Genomic DNA, 15,691 nt, shown 5'->3' on the forward strand with positions numbered 1-15,691 from the left:
AGATCCAACCAGTCCATCCTAAAGGAGAACAGTCCTGAGTGTTCATTGGAAGGACTGATGTTGAAGCTGAAACTCCAATACTTTGGCCACCTGATGTGGAGTTGACTCCTTTGAAAAGACCCTGATGCTGGGAAAGATTGAAGGCAGGAGGAGAAGGGGAGAACAGAGGATGAGATGGTTGGATGGTATCACCAACTCAATGGACATGAGTTTGGGTAAACTCCAGGAATTGGTGATGGACAGGGAGGCCTGGTGTGCTGCAGTCCATGGGGTTGCAAAGAGTCGGACACGACCAAGCGACTGAACGGAACTGAACTGAGGCATGATCAGAGCGTTGATCTACTGGCTTCTAAGCCTGTGCTGATTCTTGGGTGTAGATATCATTGCCAGCGCTTTCAGTTATTGTAATGCCCCAAGTTTTAACATATTTTAGATTTACTGTGTCTTTTTGAGAATATTTTTGCTTTATGAATAAGATTGAAATGATTTTTGTTATTCCTTAAGGCCACGTGTTTAGCAATATGAGAAGACTCAGCAGTACGTAGCTTTACTCTAGCTAGATGGGATTGTTAAAACGTAAAGGATCACTTTTCTCTCATTCTAAATTCTCTTCTTTTTAAAAAAATTTATTTATTTATTTATTTTTGGCTGTGCTGGATCTTTGTTGCCATGCAGGCTTTTCTCAAGTTGCAGGAAGCAGGGCCGACTCTCGAATTGTGGTGCGTGGGCTTCTCATTGCCGTGGCTTCTCTTGTGGCACTTGGGCTCAGTAGTTGTGGCTCCTGGGCTCTAGAACGTGGGTTCAGTAGTTTGGCGCACAGGCTTAGTTGCTCTGTGGCGTGTGGGATCTTTCCCTACCAGGGATCCAACCCATGTCTCCTGCATTGGCAGGTGGGTTCTTTACCATTGAGCCAGGGAAGCCCACTGTATTATCTGTCTTCTGAGCATTATTTTTACAGGTTGCTTTAGATAACAGAATCCTAAAGTCTTATAACTTTGTTCTTTTATTATTATATTTTATTTTATAGTAATGGTAGCAGCTAAATAAAATATACTTTATTTTATAGTAATGGTAGCAGCTAAATAAAATACTGAATCATAACTATACTATTTGGAAGAGAAATTCTTTAGTGTATGATTATTTTTGCAAAGGTGTCTCATATTTTGTTACTGTTAGTGGTGATCCTATAATTTCCAGTTATGAATAACTTTATTCCACCTTGGGTGTTCCCAGTTCTATGCTATATTCTGGCTACATTAAAAGAAGCTATTTCACCAGTGCAGAGCGCCCTTCCTCCTGGGCCATGGGGCATGGCCAGAAAGGTGGCCGCCCCCTCACCCATCATGCACCACACATTGGTGGGGAACCTGGCGCTGAACCATTGGTAGACGACCTGCTTCTGGGTCAGGGTTTCGTATGTAGCAGAGCAGCTGCCTCACTGCTATCTACTGAAAGTCAGCCCTCAACACAAGGGTTTATTTTAAAAATTTAATAAAATAAACATTTTAAAATTAAAAAAAGAAGCTATTTCAGTTTTTTAATACCATTTCAAGATCTTAACCTGTCTCATTATGAAAGTAAAGATGGTTAACCTGTAGAGGCTATCCTTAGAGAAAACATCTTATTTATGAGTGTAATTTTAAGTGTTCATTTTGGTAAAATATGAAAGCTGACATATTAGGCGATTATCTAACTGGATCATATTCACAGACAATCTACTTCAGGACTATAAAACTGAATGAAAATTCCTTTGGAAAACTAGGTCCTAACTTAAAAAAAAAAAACAAAACCCAAAACATAGAGGTTCCCAATAAGGAAACAAATTACTTGTAATCCCACAACCCCAAAATAATTGACAGTAATAATGGCTAAGAAGACATGCCAGTACTTTTCAAAGTAATTTGCAAATATGAGTTTATTTAATCCTTCCAACAATTCCAGGACATTTTGTTAGGATTTTTATTTCCATTTTTATAGACAGAAAATGAATCCCAGAAAGTTTTAGCAACTCAGCTAAAACCATATGATTTGTAAGTAGCAGAGTTTGGGATTCAAATCAGGCAGTTTGGTTCAGGGTCTATGCTTTTAACTACTTCATACTGCTTCTCTGCTAACATTTTGATAATTATTATTATTTTCATGTTTATACCAATATTTTTGTAATATATAAATTATAATTTTATATATTATTATTAGCATGTCAGCTTGCTTCCTCAGCCTGTGTCCTCATCAGCTCAGGCTGCTCTAACAAAATACTATAAGCTAGGTGGCTAAAATAAAAGACATTGATTTTCCCAGAGTTCTGGGGGCTGGGAAGTCCATGGTCAAGGTGCCAGCAGATTTGGTTCTTGGGGAGGGACCTCTTCCAGGCTTACAGATAGCTGTAAAGACACTGATTCCATCATGGTGATCCCACCCTCATGACCTCATCTTAGCCTAGTTATCTCCCAAAGACCCACTTCCAAATACCATCATATGGTGGGGGGAGGAAGGGGAAGTTTAGGGCTTCTACATATGAATTTTAGCGGGGGACACATTCATTCATCCATAACAACTTAGATTTCTAGAAATGGATTTACTGGATCAAATGATAAGGACATTTTAGGCTCTTGATACATATGACCAGAAGATCCTTTTTGTCATTGAAAGGGTGTGCTAATAATTTACACCCCTTTCAGTCATTGTGCCACCTAGTTTTACCTGACTCTTGTCTAAATTAAGTACCATATTTCTTCTTTACTCTTTAAAGTTCTATCTTTACAGTTTTAATTTGCATTTTAATTTATTTTTTCATGAAGGTATAGTTGATGTATAATGTTATATGTTTCAGGTGTACAACATAGTGAGTCAGGATTTTTCAAGGTTATATTCTAGTTATAGTTATTTAAAAATATTTGCTTTGTTCCCTGTGTTGTACAAGATATGCTTAATTTGCATTTTTATTATTAGTGTGACAGAACAATTTTTATCTGTTATTACCATTTGTGTTTTTCCTTTATGGATTCTCTGTTCATATTACTCGCCCTTTTTAATGGGTGCTTTGGCATTTTTATTTGGTGTATGAACTTTTTATACACTTAAGATATTATCCTTTGTTGCATTTGCAACATGCATTTTACTCAGTTTGTTTGCATTTTGCTGATGTTTGTAAAGTTTTCTGACACAAATGTTTTAAGTTTTTATGTAATCTGTAAATATATAAATGCATGTTTATTCTATTTGTCATTTCTTCCATTACTTTTATGCTTGTTTGGTTCATTATTAATATTACTGTAAACAACTCTGGTGAAAAGGACCATATAGTACAGTGTCTGCCCTCTCTAGTAGATTAGACATAGAATGTTCACATAGGTATAATGTTTCTTATGCCTTTTTACATGTTATTTCAAACAAACCTTTTCATGCATTGTCTGTGTTCCACACGCTTGGCATTTTAAGTTTTATATTATTCAGTCCTGGTAACTGGTATTCTATCATGTTAGCTCAGGCCTTGCTGTGCATTTTAGTTATTTCAGGTTTTAAAAATTCTGTAGAACATAATCATCTTTCTACATATTATCCCGCCACCTCCATTTTGAGTTATTTCTTTAGAGCATAATTCTAAGAGCAATTATCAGGTCTAAGTATATGAACAGTGATTGCTGTAGATCATAGAACATAAGTGATATTTGGTTTTTGTTACATTTCCTTAAATTGTTCTTTTGAAATACTGCATGGCATAAAATACTATCAGCTATAGACTAATATACTTCGAATTTTATAATTTTGACTTCTCTCAGTTTAAAAAGTGTATAATGTGTTCTTAATTTTTATAACATGAATTGTTATTAAGGCTAAGTATTTTTCCATGTATAGGTTTACTATTTAATTTCTGTGCTTTGACCTCATATGAAACACTTTATCCAGAAAGTTATAAGGCTAGGCCCACCTAAGGCAATGCTAAAGCCTTCTAAAGACTGAGCAACTGAGTGGCGCTTAAAGTGAATCCATACCAAGAACATTTCTCCTTTGCAAACAAGACTGGGACCTTTAAATTGCTGTTTGGCACAAATTTGCTATAATATTTTAAAACTTTTGAAAAATGTATATTTTGGCAGTTTTACAATCTTGTGACTTATTTTTCTTTTAATTTCAGAGAATACTTTTTACAGTTGGCTAGAAGGTAATTGGACACTTTTAAACAAATTTAATTTTTTTTTTCATTTTAAAATACACATAAAATTAATTTTATATCTTACAAGTTTCACATATGAAATTTCTATTTCCAAATTACCTTTTGTAGGTCTCTGTGTAGAGAAAAGAGCATTCTACAGACTTATATCTGGCCTCCATGCAAGCATTAATGTGCATTTGAGTGCACGGTATCTTCTACAAGGTATATAATAGTCACTTTTATTCACTTTACCACACTTAATTTCGGGTATTCTTAAAATCTTCTTGGTGTTTACCTGGATGGGAAAAGATTGGCCCTGTTAAATATTAGGCAGGAAAAATTAATTCCTAAGTGGCAGTAATCAGGAATGTGGAACTGTGAACATTATCAGGAAAAGTTCAGCCTGTTCTTAGCAGTCTTCACTTTCTTTTGGGAAGCTGCTCAAAATCATACACATCACTTTGGAAATGTTCTTTCGTTTTGTTGTGGGAATTGAAATAGCTTCTAAGAGCAAAGTTGTTTTCATTAGACACTACTGTATCTGAATCCTTATGTTTGCATGTCAGCTTCAGGCCTGCAGTTTAATGGGTAAAAGCGTTTTTTTTGTTTTTTTTTTTTGCTGCTCTTCATGCTTTACAAGGCTGTTGAAAAATGAGAGCATGTTGGATTTTCATCAGTAACATGTTTATTCTAGAATTAAAGTATCTCTTACTTCTTAGAAACAAAATCATATAACTTTAATTAGGACTTCAAACTCATTAGTAATTTCAGATAGTCATCTTTGACTTCTGTATCTTGGTTTTATGAATATATTTATATTCAGAAATTTGATTAGATTAGTCCTGGTTTCTCAGTAAAGTAATTGAGTTTATTTTCCTTTTAAGTATGGGTTCTAGAAGATAAAATATTAATATGAAACTGTTAAAGGCTCAATTATGTAAAGCAGTTTTCATGGTTGTATTGATTATACATTTTAAAATATAAAATAAAATTAGCTTCTGCAAGCATAAATAACCTAATATAAGTACAATGAAACTTAATTTTAAAATTCGCTTTTTAATATTTAATTCTTTCTTCTCAGATACGTGGTTGGAAAAAAAATGGGGACACAACATTACAGAATTTCAACAGCGATTTGATGGAATATTAACTGAAGGAGAAGGTCCACGAAGGCTTAAGAACTTGTATTTTCTCTACTTAATAGAATTAAGGGCTTTGTCTAAAGTGGTTCCATTCTTTGAGCGCCCAGATTTTCAACTCTTCACTGGAAATAAAGATCAGGATGCAGAAAACAAAATGTTACTTCTGGAAATACTTCATGAAATCAAGTAAATTGTGTATTACAACTCATACAACTTATATATTAATAAGAGTGACAAGTGATATCCAAAATTAAATTCTTAAGTAATCAACTTAAAATTATCTAAAAAATAATTAAAAGCTAATTTTGCTCATAGGTCTTTTAAAATTGAGTTTTGGTTTTATTTTCATTTTGATTTTGTACTAAGAGGTGCATATTTTTAGTTTTAAGAACCGTTCTTTTGGTATTTGATACTTGGCATTATTTTTATATTTAGTTGAACAGGTTGGGTTTGGGCCCTAATTCTACTATGTTATACAGTTAGCTTGTATATTGAGGATAAGAATTTGTTGGGGGCATCAGAATTTTGATTTTTACTATATGTTCTATTCTGTTGTACTTGTATTATTCATCACTGACCAGCGAAATGTTGTATTAGCAGGACTTTTAATATTTTATAATACATGAAATGATTATTTTTTTTGTTTTATTCAGAGAATATGTTTTATTTAATGCAGGTCATTTCCTTTGCATTTTGATGAGAATTCATTTTTTGCTGGGAATAAAAAAGAAGCAAACAAACTAAAGGTAATAATTTTATACTTTTAATTTTTAAATGTGAACTCACATGCAGATATGACTATAAGGCCATGTTTTTATTCTTAACAGTAAATCCGAATATACTTCTTGAAATTATAAGAAAAAATCAGAGTCATAATCTTTCTTTTCCTCAAGAAAAAGAGGAAGTCCAAAAGCAGGTCCAACTTAAGATTTAGTCTGTGTTGTTTTCAACATAACAACGGAAATGTGTGTGTGAATGTACTCTTTACAGAAGGGTTTCATTTCACACTGATTCTCGTGTAGTAAATAGAGCTTACGAATGAAAGGAAAGGGATCTAGGGCTGGAGAAGCAGAAACTGTCTTCTGCTGGAGAGAATTCTGAAAATAGTTTTGGCTAAATTATACGATGCTCTTTAGGGGGAGCGGGCGTAGTGTTGCTTTGTCATTCATATCATTCCCTGGGAACTAAAGGCATCTAGGCCTTCTTAGGTGGCTCAGTGGTAAAGAATCTGCCTGACAATTCAGGAGACACGGGTTCGATTCCTGGGTTGGGAAGATCCCCTAGAGAAGGAAATGGCAACCCACTCCGGTATTCTTGCCTGGAAAATCCCATGGACAGAGGAGCCTGGTGGGCTACAGTCCATGGGGTCACGACGAGTCGGACACAGTGAGTGACTGCACACACAAAGGCATTCAGGTCCGTCAGCATGAAGTCCTGGAAAGAACAGAAGACCTGAGATCGCACAGGATGGGTTCTGGTCTTTGTCTTGCCTCTTAATGGAGGTATGACTCCAGGCAAGACCATCTTTGTGCCTGTTTGCCTCAAAATACAACAAATAAGAAATTTCATTGAAAAGATTTATTAAATGCTCATTGTGTGTAGAGTGTGATTTTTGTCATTAAAGGGAGAGATGGCTTCCATCCTCAAGGGATTTCTAAGTCTTCTTGAAGACTTAGAAGGGCTTCCCTTGTGGCTCAGCTGGTAAAAAATCTGCCTGCAATGTGGGAGACCTGGGTTTGATCCCTGGCTTGGGAAGATCCCTTGGAGAAGGGAAAGGCTACCCACTCTAGTCTTCTGGCCTGGAGAATTCCATGGACTATACAGTCCATGGGGTTGCAAAAGGTTGGACATGACTGAGTGACTTTCACTTTCACTTTGAAGACTTAAGTAAAATTATATTATTGTTCTCAATTATAAAGGTATAGGTAAGTAAAGCAGGTGGTCCTCAGTAGAAGTGGGCTTGATCTGGTGTCATCAGAATATTTATGACAGTCTACCTTCGTTTCTAATTTTTTGTTTCTTTCGATATTGAAAGAACCTTATTTTTTATAGCTTGCAAACAAAATACTTTTTGCATTCTTGTTTTTTTTGCTGTTAGATAATAGTTATTTTTGACTGCCTATCTACCTCCTACTTAAAGCATTCTTGCTAGAAATACATACCTCAGTGCTTATATAACCTCCCAAACAGCTTCCAGGAACTTAGAAGTGAGGGGGAAGATGCTGTAATGACTTTTTTTCCCCTACTATTTTTGCTATCTGTCTTATTTTCAGTACACTTGCTGGTTTATGGAGAGAATGTTTTGACATCTACTTGTTTTATATTGTGCAGATTAGAAATACTTCTCACATTGTTTTATCGAAACTCCGAAATACTCAGCTTTGATATCCTATGAAATTTAACACATAATTTTTCTGAGTCCTTTTACAAGAGAAGAATAAAACACCAAGGAAACTTGTTGATATTGGTATTAACTTTTTTTTGAAATTGTAGTTTATAGTGAACATCATGGATTTGAACAGTCATAAGCTTATTTTAATATCTCTTGTCTCCTTTACACTCTATCAGTGTATGGTTGTAAGTAGAGGACTTGTATGAAAGAGAAGTGTTCAGTGTTCACTTCAACACAGAATAGGATCTCACTTGAAGGCTTATAAAACATCTGAGAATTGGGTGAGAATTGTGTTTTAGCCAATTGGTTTCATTGAATATAGATCACAGTGTTTAACCACAGAATGTTTGATCATTCTCCTCACTGACTGTAATTTTTAGTATTGATCTTAAAACTATGTGTATTAACAAGGAGAATTTGTAAGTGACTTAGGGTCTGTTTATTTTAAGGATAATACATTTTTCTAATCTGAGTTAATTTTAGAATATACTCAGGTTATTGGACATGGATTGTTATTTGTGGAAGTCATAAGGATTTTCTCTTTGTTCTGGTCTAGTAAATTTCTAGCTTATTAATTTGGTTCTTTTATATTACATTCATTTAAGCATTTGTGCTTGGTTTTAATTTTACAATGTTACTTTGACTCTTGTTAAGCAACCACGTTTATTCTTCATATATGTCATACAAAGACTCAAGAGCTGCCACATTCAAGTATTTGAATTAGTGAACATAGATTCAGATACTGAGTTTAGACACTGTACAAAAGCATGCCCATTGTTTAGAGGCTTCTAAGCTTTAAAAGTGTAAGTCTAAGTCAAGAGCTTTCACGCCTTTCCACATGATAATAGTGTTTTACTAGTGAAAATATAACTGCCAAAGTCCACCGTGCATTTATTGACACTTGTAAAGTAAAAGCTGTGTTTTATTGACCATAATATTTATATCCATTTGGAAATTTATAGTGTGTACATGTGAGCTATTTGTTCTGTCTATATACAAATACTTGTCTACTCAGGGATTTTATAGACTTTTACACCAACTATTAATCCTCCAGAGGTCAGCACCTCATAGGATGGGAACATCAACTTCAGAGTAATTTTAGTGCTCTGTTTCTGTTTTTCTTGTTAAAAGTGTGAGTTTTCTTTAATTTGAAGTTGAAATACAAGTTTAAAGGAAACTTCAAATCACCAAAAATCTACTTAGAGTAATATTGCTGGGTAAATATTTTTTAAAAGTTGAAAATTAGAATTACTTCTTACTTATTCTAAAGGGTATAGAAATACACGATATAGAATATTGCTAACATATGGTAACGTTTAATATTAATAATTTGGGCTTTGTATTAAATTAATAAGATATAAGACCTGGGACCTTATTATAAATCTTTTACATGGTACAGCTGTTGACTGTTTCAGTCTCAGGCTGAATGATGCATCTTGGGAAAGATGTCTCCAGAGTGAACTGAGGTCTGCTTTGAATAGTAGGTTCCAGTCTTTGCTGATTTATTCCCACTTTTAGATCTTTGCTTATGTTCTCTTCTGATTGAGCTCAGTGTGTGGTTTAGCACAATAAAAACAAGCAAACAAAATTATTACCAAATTATAGGCCATTTGATATAATGAATGTTTCATCTGAAATGTATGTCAGATTTCCTGCTTCAAGTACTGTAAGCCTGGGATTCCACTATAAATTCAGGACAGGGGAGTCATTGGAGAATTAATTAATAATTTCCACTGGTGTGAAAGAAGGATATGTTCTTGGCTTCCTTTCTTTCTTCCTTACCCCTTAAAGACATATACTGTTTTTGGATGAGTTTAATGAGTTTCTCTCTGAAACTTGGTGGAGGGTACATGGATTTCACTCTGTTCTGTAGATTTTTGTATGATAATAAAGTATGAATGATAATAATAAATGGTAAAAGATCTGGTTGTTTTTCCTTATACCAGAGAGAAGGGCTTTCATTTAACTATTATGAAACCAAAGGTTTTTACTTGTTGCTCCTTCCATTATTTATTCCTTTCTCCCTTCCTTTTTTTCTTTTTTGGTAAATGATGTCATACAACCTCTGCCCCCTCTCCTGATACTGACATGTGGTTAATAATCACATACAATAGAACATCTCAACTCATTTACTTTGTTTATATTTACAGATAGTCTAGTTTTGGAGGCAGGCAGTCCTGGGGTTTAGATTTGCTATTTACTAGATATGGGAATTTGGGCAAGTTACCTAGCTTCTCTGGACCTTATGTTTTTAATTCATTAGCTGTAGATTGTAATAATACCTTGGGCTTCCCTGGTGGCTTAGCTGGTAAAGAATCTGCCTGCAACGCGGGAGACCTGGGTTCGATCCCTGGGTTGGAAGGATCCCCTGGAAAAGGGAAAGGCTACCCACTCCAGTATTCTGGCCTGGAGAATTCCATGCATTGTATAGTCAATGGCGTTGCAAAGAGTCAGACACGACTGAGTGACTTTCACTTTTGCATTTGTGGTGAAGGTGAAATACAATTGTATGTGTAAAGATTCTGGTGTGTAGGAGGTGTTCCGTGTACACTGACTTCAGTTTTCTTCCCTTCTTTGGTGCTCTCCAGTGCTTTGCATACAGTGAGGCACATAGAAGGCACTCAGAGATACTTAGTATTTGACCATATACTACATCTTAATAAAATTTTAAATTATTTTTAGGAGGATTTTCGACTGCATTTTAGAAATATTTCAAGAATCATGGATTGTGTTGGTTGTTTGAAATGTCGACTGTGGGGAAAGCTTCAGGTAAGCATATCAAGCTCAATCCTGTTTTCTTTCTCTGCACAAGGAATTTTCTGATTTTTCTTTTTTTCTTATTTCTATTATAGACTCAGGGTTTGGGCACTGCTCTGAAGATCTTGTTTTCTGAGAAATTGATTGCAAATATGCCAGAAAGTGGACCCAGTTATGAATTCCATCTAACCAGACAAGAAATAGTATCATTATTTAATGCATTTGGAAGGTTAGTTTGCACCAAAAATTTTTTTGCTAGCCAAGTAAGCCTAATGCAACACATATACTCTCAGATAAAACTGGGTAAGAAATATCCTGTTTAGTGAAATTATCTCACTACAGAATTCTGTGATCTTATGAAATACTTTAACTTTGTAGATACATGCAATCATTAGATGATATTCTTTATTGTCACCTCTTGACTCTTGTAATCATTATTAATTCACTGAGTGCTTCAATATTCATCTTACAGAATTTGTAAACTTTTTCTAATCTATGTGCTATCCAAATGTTTTTTTGAAGGTCCTAGAAAAAATCATGTTGTGTAATGTAGGTGTACATATAAAATTTGTGAATTTGCCATTGTGTAAAAAGGCTAATCATGCTTTTAAAAATAATTTTCATCAAAATGATCAGAAAATAAGCTTAAAATTAGGAACTTACATTTTAAAATTTAAGTACAGATGCATTTCCTCCTGGCCTGTCATATCTAAAGAATGCAGAGATTTATTAAAAAAAAAAAACCTAACACTTTCTAAGGACTATATTTCTTCACTTAAAAAATTGATTTAATAATTGACCTTCAAAATTATTCTTTAGTACACAGAAGCTTGACAGTTATATTTGAGTATTTTGCTACTTTTTTCATGGTGGAGAACAGAGCTAAAGTATACTTAAAATAACAAACTTTTTATAAGTTTGTGAAAACAATTTGGTCACACGTTTACTGTTCTCACTCTTTGTAGTCCAAAGGCTTTGATTCTTTGTGTATTTAATAAATATGGTAAATTGATTAGTTTAAGTGTTCATATACTTATGCATACTTAGAATACATATTTTAATGCTATGTACTTTATAAAGTATATACCTATACTTTATATCTAGGTATAAAGTATATACTTATATACTTTAAATAATAAGCATGTGAATATACTTATGAATACTTAAAAATACAATACTTAAGCACTTTATAATTTTGTACTTTGAAACTTTAATACTTAGTTGTGACTAATTAAAAATAACTGATTTCTGGGGAATGTTATCTTAGTTTTAATATGTCAAATTAAGAACACAAGTGCATCAAAACAGATTAAATGTTTTATGCACCTTTATGTTTGCTGAAATAAATTAACATTTTTTTTCTGTGTTCTGAAAATGCAATGTGAATAACTTGTAGAGAAAAGTTATCTAAAATAGTTTCTGAGTGAAATTTATTTTGTTTACAGAATTTCAACAAGTGTGAAAGAATTAGAAAACTTCAGGAACTTGTTACAAAATATTCATTAAAGAAAGCAAGCTGAAAAGTGCCTGTTTCTGGACAGTGGAGGCCAAAGAATGGAATTTCATTCAAAGGCATAAATAGCAATGACAGTCTTAAGTCAAATGTTTTATATAAAGCTGCTTTTGTAAAAGGGAATTATGTTGTTTTAAATAACAATTTTTTAAATTGTGTTAAATCTATGTGTAATATTATTGTGAGTAAAACTTTGATAATGTGGTATACCTTTAATGTTTAATATTAAGTAAAATCATCAGGATTATGAAATTCACATATGGTAAATCTAAGTAAATGATGTTTTAAGTCTCTCAAACTAGAATTTTGTGTAAGAAGACATAATATAAATTAAACTATGGCCAATGTGAAAAGTGTTTATAAGAGAATGTTATGACCCATTATTAATAGCCTAAATGTTCAACATTTAGGGTGAACAGATTTAGTAAATAAAAATACAGAAGTGAAGTGAAGTGAAGTCACTCGGTCATGTCCGACTCTTTGCGACCCCATGGACTGTAGCCTACTATGCTCCTCCGTCCATGACATTTTCCAGGCAAGAGTACTGGAGTGGGTTGCCATTTCCTTCTCCAGAGGATCTCCCTGACCCAGGGATCGAACCCAGATCTCCCGCACTGTAGGCAAACGCTTTACCGTCTGAGCCACCAGGGAAGTCAAAAAAAAAAAAATACAGAATGCCTAGTTAAATTTGAATTTCAGATATACAACAGTTTTTTTATATAAGTATGTTGCATGTAATATGGGACAAACATATACCAAAAAATTATTCCTTCTTTCAAATTCAGATTTACCTGGGAGTCCTGTGTTTTATTTGGCAACCCTACAATACATTGGTATGAAACAAATCACTTTTAGAATTATTTTGCTATTTTGATTGGCTTATTTTGGTGTGTAGAAAGATACAATGATAATTCAAGGGTGTAAGGGATTTCTAAACAGTGTGAAAAGTTGAATAGATTTATATATTTATTCTCATAGTACTTTCCCTGATTCTGAATAAAAATTTGGGGAAACTTTTTATTTTTATATAATTTCAAATTTATAGAAATGTTTCCAGGATAGTATCAATACAAAGAACTCTTTTACCAGATTCCTTAATTGTTCATATTTGCTTTCTTGCTCATGCTATCTCTGTATATATACACACATATACTATTTTTTTCTCTTGAAGAGTCAGTTATAGGCATCATGTCCTTTGAACCATGTGTAATATGAATAATGTTTCAATGATTTTTTTTTTCAGGAAAAATATCTGCAACTATATACTACTATAAGCCTTAGAATAAGGAATCATTTTGAGTTCCAATCTAAAATTCTTTTTTGAATTTTGTTACCCTTTTTATGCTGTATAGTTATAGGCATAAAATTTTGGGGTTTTGCACGTGATATTTCTTTCTTTCTTCTCCCCATAACTAAACTGTAATTTTTAGAAGTCTTCATTAAGGGAAGATCTTCAGTGATAAAAATATTTGAAGGGGTTTAGGAATTTATAGCACATGGTAATTGTAGGAAAAAAGGAAGTGTATACCTCAAAGTTATGGGTTCTTTCTGTATGTCTTAGCAGGTATATCAGGTTGAGATGTAACATTATTCATAAAGCAGGGTTTATTTATATAATGGCTTAGAAATGCTACTTAACACTACTGTATACTTTTTCTTCTTTATGTCCCTACGGCCTGATACAGTGTCAAGCACATAGTAGGTGTCCAATAAATATTTTTTGAGTGAATGTATGAAAATGTATTCAATATATTTAAATTAATTATCACAGAACTAAGTTTAATAATATATGTCCTATTTCCTTTCCCCCCTAATTTGAATAGGGCAGGAAAAGAAAGATATTAACCTACTATGAAGTCAGTATTCTTAGAGACTCAAAAGACTATGAAATGAGCACCAAATATAGAAGTGTAAGGACATTTGTGGTACTCTGAAAATCTGGTAGAGGGGTTTAAATTTATTTTAAAATTATTTTGCCTGTGTGACTCTCTCTCATCTTATGCCCCTACTCTCTCTCTTTTTTTAACAGCCAAACTTTTGGAAAGAATATTCCTGTCTTCACTTTGTCCCCCTCCACTTGCTCCCTTAACTGAAATTTGGCTTTTTTCCTTAGTAGCTAACAATCTTGCCTTTTGAAGTCTAAATCCCAATTTTAAATCTATGGTTTGGTTCACAAGCCATTTCTTACTTTTTTTCTGCATTTGACACTGTTGACAGCTCCTTCTTTAAAAATCTGTTTTCCACTAGGTTTCTTGTATTTCCCTCACTTCTGAGTGCCTCTTTTCATGTATTCTTTAAGTTATTCCTTAGGCTTTTATTCCTGCTGTCTTCAGCACTACCACTTCTCACTCTTGAGTCCTTCCAATTCAGTGATCTCTTAAATCTGTACCTTTAGCCCAAACTTCTCAGACCATCTTCATTCTACGCATCTTCACTTGGTTGTCCCACAGACACCTGTGTGTATCTTAAAAAGTTATTCTGCCCCAAACCTACTCTTATGCCTATGCTCCTTCCTTTGGTTAATTTTAGAACCATCACCATCTACATCATCTCTAGGCTAACCCTTCCACTCCCCTGTCCAGCCAGTGTCTAATCTCTATGGATTTTATTTCCATATCTCTGATATATCACTGTCTTTCCATTTTCATTGCTCTTGCCTAAAGTACAAACCTTTTTCCTTGTACCCAACCTGTCTCCTCTCTTTTGCTTCACAGTGTTACCAAAGTGGGCTTTCTAGAAGCACTCTCACAATGTTACTCCCTGCTTAACACACAGTGAATTCATGAACCTTTAGGAGGAAACCAGACTTCTTTCCTTGGTGAACAAAGTACTCTGATAGGGGTCTTTCTGTTTCCCCCAACCTCATGTTCTGCTAAAACAGACTTAGAATTCTTCAGATGCAGCATCGTCAGGCCTCCACACCTTGGTGCCTGCTGTTCTCTATCAAGTGCCCTAGCCATCCTTCCCCACCTGGGAAATTTCTATGTATCCTTGCAGGCCCAGCATAGCGATCGCTTCTGTGAATTCGCCCTTGCTCCATCCAAGGAGGATCATCTAAGTTCTTCTTTTGCGTCACCACTGTAATTACAACCTACCTCTACTGCGTCACTTATTGTACTGTATTGTTTTTGTTTTTTAAAGTTTCCTTTACTAGAATGTGAGCTCCTTAAGAGCAGGAAAAGAAACTTTATCCATGTTTGCATCTCCACGGCATAGTTTTTGGCATATGAACACTTAATAAATGTTTGTTGAATAAACTGCTTTTAAAATGACAACTTTATTATTGCTAGTGATCATACCTTCACTCCAAATATTCTTCACAGTAAGTCAATAGGTGCCCAAGGATTTCCGGACTTTAGGTGATCAATAAAGCTTCTGAAACTATATTAGAAATTTAGTGTGGTTTTGGCAAGTTATGAAAGGGGCCTATTATGGAAAAAATGGTAAGAACTCTTTTTTCAGGGGAAAGCATTACTGAAGAATTTCTTGAATAATCAAAGAAAAGCTGCCCAGGATTATGAGCTAGATAAATTTCTACCTGTTTAAGAATCTAAGGGGAAGGAGAGAGGTGTTGTAAGTTCTTTCACACAAGGATTTTTCTTAGCTTAATGTTTCAATAAACATGTACTATCTAATATGGTCTTCCCAGGTGGCGCTAGTGGTAAAGAACCCACCTGCCAATGCAGGTAGACGTAAGAGACACAGGTTCAATCCCTGGCTCAGGAAGATCCCCT

General features: G+C 34.2%; 1 protein-coding gene across 3 annotated transcripts in view; it reads left to right on the forward strand.

The window, feature by feature from the left end:
- The window catches only part of ERO1A (endoplasmic reticulum oxidoreductase 1 alpha), a 53,217-nt gene extending 37,985 nt beyond the window's left edge, over nucleotides 1-15,232 (forward strand). For all 3 annotated transcript variants that reach the window (XM_027552971.1, XM_027552972.1, XM_027552970.1), the window contains 7 exons: nucleotides 4,136-4,162; nucleotides 4,283-4,375; nucleotides 5,235-5,481; nucleotides 5,972-6,041; nucleotides 10,370-10,456; nucleotides 10,540-10,673; nucleotides 11,890-15,232. In XM_027552971.1, coding sequence (XP_027408772.1) covers nucleotides 4,136-4,162; nucleotides 4,283-4,375; nucleotides 5,235-5,481; nucleotides 5,972-6,041; nucleotides 10,370-10,456; nucleotides 10,540-10,673; nucleotides 11,890-11,950 — 719 coding nt within the window. In that variant the 3' untranslated portion in view covers nucleotides 11,951-15,232. The remainder of the gene's footprint in view (nucleotides 1-4,135; nucleotides 4,163-4,282; nucleotides 4,376-5,234; nucleotides 5,482-5,971; nucleotides 6,042-10,369; nucleotides 10,457-10,539; nucleotides 10,674-11,889) is intronic.
- Nucleotides 15,233-15,691: the final 459 nt, after the last annotated feature.

The sequence above is a fragment of the Bos indicus x Bos taurus genome, chromosome 10 (assembly GCF_003369695.1).
Source record: "Bos indicus x Bos taurus breed Angus x Brahman F1 hybrid chromosome 10, Bos_hybrid_MaternalHap_v2.0, whole genome shotgun sequence".
Taxonomy (NCBI): domain Eukaryota; kingdom Metazoa; phylum Chordata; class Mammalia; order Artiodactyla; family Bovidae; genus Bos; species Bos indicus x Bos taurus.